This window comes from Octodon degus, unplaced genomic scaffold (genome assembly GCF_000260255.1).
Source record: "Octodon degus isolate 3935 unplaced genomic scaffold, OctDeg1.0 scaffold00159, whole genome shotgun sequence".
In the NCBI taxonomy this organism is placed as follows: domain Eukaryota; kingdom Metazoa; phylum Chordata; class Mammalia; order Rodentia; family Octodontidae; genus Octodon; species Octodon degus.
Window position 1 is genome coordinate 2825206 of NW_004524735.1, and position 6582 is coordinate 2831787.

General features: G+C 41.7%; 1 protein-coding gene across 1 annotated transcript in view; it reads right to left on the minus strand.

Moving 5' to 3' along the window:
* Positions 1 to 474: 474 nt before the first annotated feature.
* Positions 475 to 6582, minus strand: part of Gas2 (growth arrest specific 2) — a 137625-nt gene continuing 131517 nt past the window's right edge. The window contains 1 exon segment of the mRNA XM_004642684.2: positions 475 to 1874. Coding sequence (XP_004642741.1) covers positions 1656 to 1874 — 219 coding nt within the window. The 3' untranslated portion in view covers positions 475 to 1655.

A 6582-nucleotide genomic window follows, 5' to 3' on the forward strand; every position in this document is an offset into this window, starting at 1 on the left:
AAAAAATCTTTTTAATTTAATAATTATTATATTAATTATTGTAATCATTAATGTTAATTATTATAATTCGTTAATAATTATTAATTATTAATAATTTAATAATTATTGAAAATATTTCAATATTAAAAGAGTATGTATATGGGAAAAATTTCATCATGAGAGCTTTGATGGAAAAACTGTCAGTGGCTATATAGAAAATAGTGTTGATATTAGTTTGATAATACAATGACTAACTCAATTTCATATTTCAGAATATTCTAGGGTTAATGACTGGGTCAAAAATGTATTTATCTCCAGCAAAACTGGTAGGTTTTATTGTTTTCTCTGCATTGCATTTGGCATTTGTTTTCAAGAGTGATTATGGCCCCTTCCAAATTATACCGTGCTCTTACTTCAAAGTTTCTGGTCATAAGACAGATTCTTCCCAGAGTTTTTGGAGGGAAAAGAGTGATTTTTTTTTCTTTTAGAAAACAAATGACAAAATAAGCTAATTCAACCTGTATTTCTGATATTCAGAGAAGCACTTATGACCTACTACCCATGATAGATTCTAAGAAAATAATATATATTCACAACCACACTCATCCTCACAATAGGAAGAGGTTCTAGGTAGCCATAATTTAGTATTCCTTATAACTCCCAAGGAAATGGCGACTTGAAAATTTGCTTTATTTCAAGTTGAAGAATTGATATAGAGACAGATAACATTTTTTAAATTTATCTTTTTAATTCTTGGATCACTGAGGACACTATTTTGCTGTTTGCCCGTCCCAGGTATACAAGGGTATACACAAGCCTGTAACATCATTAGCTACAGCAAATTTACTAGACAGCATAGCAAAGTATAGGATTAACTGAAGATATATTTTAATACGAAAATGCTTTAAAATAACATAAGGTCAGTGACCATTTGACTGTACAATTCACTCATCAAAATATAAATGTCAGCTCATGTGTGGGAATTACACCAAGTCTTTCGAAACCCAGCCCAATGCTTAGGAATGTGTAGACTTCATCAGCGCTTCAAGGGGGTGTACCTAAAGCTTCCAAAAGGACCCCAGATATTTGGTCAGAGATAAACGTAAGGCATTCTTCCAAATGGATGTAAACTTTTCTGAAGTGGCCTTTCCAGGAAAGTGTTACAGCTGTGACGAGCCTGTGCTTAACTGGTGGTGCTGTTGCCTATTTTTAGTAACCCATTGTCATACTAATCATTTTGTAAAAAGTAGCCTAAAAATCCTCCAATTATAAAAATGTCTGGGGTGCTTTTACTCAAAGACATGCAGCAGGCACTTTCTGTTGACTTTTCCGCAAATCCTAAGTGTTTTCTGCTACTAATAGTCTTGTCTTTAGCATCCGTGACTAGAATTGTGTTACTAATACTGTGTGTGCTCTAAATACTAGGCTCATATATTGAGAAATAATAATTTGCCTACCATTTGACTAGTGTAAAATTGAATTTAGGGTATTTTAACAATGTCTTTTCCTACAGAAGCATTCAAAATAAATAGTGCTACTACATTTCAGTACCATGACGTTTTGCTGTCTGTTACACCTTTCCCAAAGTGGTTTTCTGAGCATGTGGACTAACCTGACTACGCTGGAGATGTGGGTTTAGGGCCCCTATCAAAGTCCCCTGTTGCAACCAGTTAGTTTCATTTAATCTCCTTCTTAGCCTTATAATTGGCAGAGACCACCAAGTAATTATCTGGATTCATGTCCTTAAGGGTTGGAGATTTGCTCTGGATGGGGGATGTTTTGCCATCCACACGGGAGATCTGCAGCATTCGGCAAGGGTCATGTTTCAACAAATACCCAGCAAAAGTTTCCCATCCGCCTCCCACACGCACCATGACATGTTTGTTGTGCAGCATCTGAAATGAAAGAAGAGGAAGAACATTACATTCTGAGAGGCTGGCGGCGTCTGGAACCACCCCCAGTTCTAGTGAAATCAGTGCTGATTGTCTCACATCTCCACCCCACTGTTTTCATGATTTATTGGAGGCATTCAGCATGTAGTTTATGAGAGCAGCCTTGCCCTGGCCATCAGTGAGTGTGGCGTGAACAGCCCTAGCCTCGTGTGATGTGCGTCAGTGGCTCTGGAGGCTTCTCTGACATTTTCATTACAGCTCTCATCACTGCCTCCGGGTCCTGCCTGTTTCCTCCAATTAGTGCTTCACTCTTCCCACCAGGTTATTTCCTTCTCAACCAGGGCTTGGAAGACCATGAGGGTTATGATGTCAACAGTCACGCCAACCTGTGACACAGGCAGGTTGAAGATGCGCTCAGCCAGACTGAAATCTTCCCCAGGCTTTTCCTGAGCCCTTCAGGACAGGATGCTTTTGGATAACTAAGCATTTATGTTTTCCCTAGTGTTATGCTTCCTAATTGCTTTAGAATACATTTCAAACCAAACCAAATAAACCAAACAAAGAAAACAACTTACCTTTAGACCCAGGAGCCCACTAGAGCTCCAGTGTAACAAAATAGTACATTTAAAAAGTGAACAATACCTGGCTCTTTTTATCTTGTCAAAACATACTAGAGTTGTGGAGATATGGCATGGAAAGCCAAAGGATTTGAACTTGGCTTCTTCAAATAACAGAAAATTGAAGGAAGACTATGTCATAGTCCCAAAAGATCCTGCTGATCTGCCCTCCTACCTATAATTTTATGGTTGTAGAGTGGTGCTGTAATCTAGGAAAGGGGTGAATTGCAAGTGGGCTTAGGGAAGCCATCTTAACTGGAGAGTCTGTAAAATTCCATTGGTTTTCTCTTTCTTTTATGGTATCAGGAACTGAACTCAGAACCTTGCGCTTGCCAGGCAGGCGCTGTGCCTCTGAGCTGCATGGCTCAGGCTCATGCCACCTTCATTTAATCTTTGAGAGTTGGAGCAAATGTGGGGCCTTCTCTCCCTGTGCCTGCAGCCACAAAACCTTGCATATGTGTTTCAGGTTTTCACAGAATTTAGTATTTCTATCTACAGAATCAGGCTAAATGCCTTGCCTCATGGTTGACGTGAAGCAGTTTTTAAAATCAAAAATCCTATGTAACCTGTGAAAACACAACAGTGACTAAAACTACTTGACTCAAGATATACCTCCTGGCCATTCTTACAGTTTCTAGGATTTTAGAATAGAGGGAAACTTAGGAAATATCTTTTAGCTGTAGTCCTTTATTTTAGCCTTGTAAGTTGCCCATGGAATACAATCCACTGAAATAGGAAGCGCAGTGGAGGAGCTGGGTTTTGCTTGCAACCCCTCTGCCCCTCCTGCTCTGGCCGGGTGCCAGGTTCCTGTGCAGATGAGGCCTCTGAAGACCAGATGCTCATGTGAGCTGCTTAGGCTCAGAGTTCCTGACTCCAACAGAATGCTTTTCTCATGCGAGTTCCTGCTCAATCAGCACCTCCCTCTAAGGCTTTTATCATGTGGTCCGTGTGTCTTTATTTCAAGTGTATATTCCTCTACCACAAATACAGAGGCCCTGCAACAGAAATAACAAAGGCAAGTGGCGTGTGGCCTTCCTTCGTGCTGCCCCAGAGGTGGCCTGGCTCATCACTGAAACGCAAGCTCCCAGGCCTGCTAGCCATGTGTAAGTGTTCCAAGCACCTCAGCAGATAGCATGCACCAGGACCAAGCTATTCCAGTAGGAGAGAACCACCAAGAAGAACAATTTTGAAGTGATTAGTTCTGGGAGACCATATCAGAAACAGAAATACCTTCCAACCTGGAGTATACTGATCATTTAGGAACAATCTATCTGTAGACTTTTTTGTTTTTTACTTTAAATATTCTTTTAATTTTAAATAAATTTTATTATGGCCAGCCAGATACCTCAGTGGATTAAAGCACCTGCTTAGGCGGGCCCAGGGACCCGGGTTCAATCCCCCCATGTGCCATGCCAGCCACGCTTCCAGGGCCCACTGAGACTGCGACTGAGTCTAGGTGTGCTGGAACATGCCTGTAATCCCAGCTGTTGTCCTGAAAACAGGACAGTCACTACAAGTCCGATCTATATAGTGAGATCCTGTAGGCCCTGTACTAAATACATTTTAAAAAAACCAATAAATTTTATTTTTAGTTAAATATTTGTACTGTACATTGTATCTATAGTTCTTGCATTGAACTATATGTTACAGCCCTTTATATTTTTTATTTTTCATCTTAATCTTTTTTTATCTTTCTTGTTTTTTTGAAAAAGGGTCTTGCTATGTCGTTCAGGCTGATCTTGAACTCACTGTCACCCCGGCTCCCTTAAACTCACCGGGATCCTCCTGCCCCAGCATCCCACGTGCTGGGATTAGGGCACTACCTGTTTGTTTTGCTTTTTATTATTTTACTATGACAGCACCTTGTGAATTTGCTAAACTGCTAAGTTTGAGCTTGAATTTGTGGTCCTCCTGCCTCAGCCTCCCAGAGAGCTGGAATTACAGGTTTGCACCACAATGTTGGGTTTATTTGCAGATTTTTAATGAATATGCTGGACTGTGAAGTGGAGTCAACATAAAACAGAGGCGTTACTGAAAGCGAATAGAACAGGAGCTACACTTCTTCCCATCTGCTCCACATCCTTCCTAGGGAAGATACTTTAGTCAAATATTTTTTAAGCTTTTGTTAGCTGATGATTAGCAGGAAATACATTCATATAATATCTAAGTTCATTTTTCTCCACGCTAATTTGAGGCTACCGGACATAAGTTTATTTCTGTGAGTAGCTTCAGTCTTCTGAAAGATGGCTTTGTCCTCTGAAAGTGCCTTTATTGCGAACAGCTGAGCCGGCCTCCGCATCGCCAAAGCTCTGCTGACCGGATGCGTGCGCGTGACTGGGGGAGCGGGCGGGCGGGCGGGCGGGCAGGCGCGCCGAGTATCCACTTGCCATTTTCTTGTTTTGCAATCTGAAATGCGGCTTTCCGGTGATCATTTCATTCTTTGGGTCGCGCTCCGTAGGCAATCCCTGCAGAGCTGTTTTTCTCCAAAGACGTAGGCTGCATTCCTACCTCCCCACTCAGGTTTTTCAAGGAAGCAATGCACAAACAATGTAACCATCGTAAAACTAGGAAGGAGCTTTGTTTTTCCTTTTAGAGACAGGTGAAACTTCCTGTAAAACATGTTCATGTGGCCTGCTTGAGGCACAGTGTCACGGGAGACCGAAAGATCAGGACCTTGCTAGTGTAAAAGCAGGAGGCTTCCGTTCTCCTAAAGGGTCCTATGTCTCAGGCTTAATAGTGGGTTTTATCTTTCAAGTTTTTAAATATATTTCAAAGCTTTTTTCCCGATCTTTCTCCTGGACCCACACACAGCTCTGAAACATGGATCCACATAAATTTCTCAGAACTGTGAAGTGCTTCTCTCGTGGGTTGGCACCAGCTCAGGCTCGCATCCTTTTTTCGTCCTAAGCTGCATTATGAACAAAAATAAGTGCATGCATAAATGCATTCCCGCCTGTCACCAAGGGCTTTCTTGATGTAGCCTTTGCCAAGGGCCTAATCGTCTGTAATCCAGGCGCACATATACTTATCAGTAGTACTTACAAAATGGGACGCTGCCTCTTCAAGGGCGCACAGTAATTTCATACTGAAGAGGAGCAACTAGGAAGCCCATTTCCTTTGCGCTTGCTTCCGTTTGCTCACCTCTGAGGGCTGAGAGGTTTTTAGGTTGATGTCACTGGGCGACAGTTCCGGGTGGGATTAAGATCTTAAGGTCATAAAGACTGGTCATCCTTATTGGAGAGATTTAATTTCATGCCTTTATTTTTTTTTTAATTTTTACTTTGGGCTCAGTCTCAAAAACAAAAAAAGTTTAACCCCCACTCTGTCTCCATGAACAAACCCTCTACTGTTTAACCTAAAAGCTAATTAACATCCTGTGGACCAAGTAAGTCCCTCCTACTTCCCCCTCCTTTGTGACACTTGCAGAGGGCCACAGCTGACTTGGAAGGCAGATTTACGCTTGGTCTAAGCATTCAACCCTTGTACAGACTTAAGAGATTTGTGACATTAGAACCATTGCCACCACCTAATCCTCTTGGTTTATTTTTCTTTGGGTCACTGCATGTGTTCTTCTCCCTATGCTCAAATACACTGCTTCTCTGCACTCTAGTTCATCTGCTGATTGATCACTTTAGCTTTGTCCAGGCTCCCTCCTCACTCTTGATACCTCTGCCAGGTAATTGACCCAAATGTGCATCAGTCATTTCCCTTTTTCCTCTCAAGAAGTTCAGTTTCTCCCAGCCCATCTTAACCCCCATTCCTTTTCATTCTTATGTACTTTCTTTGTGTATCTGACCTTAAGTGTACAGAGGTGTATGGCCTCCTATCTTCTCAGTTACTGTGCAGACCCACAAAGCACACAGCTTCTGTGCTCTACCTCCTAACTGACCCCACTGAGAAAAGGAAACAGGGCTTTTTGATGCCCCAAATGCAACATATGGCTTCTACTCCTTGTCTGTGTGCAGGATTTCAGATAATATTTGACTGCTTCCTCCTTGTGCATACTCCTTGTCTACTTATGACGAGACTCTTCTTTCTGGATGGCATGCAGCCTCATTCATTGCTCTTCCCCTGCTTCTTCTTTTTTTTTTTTT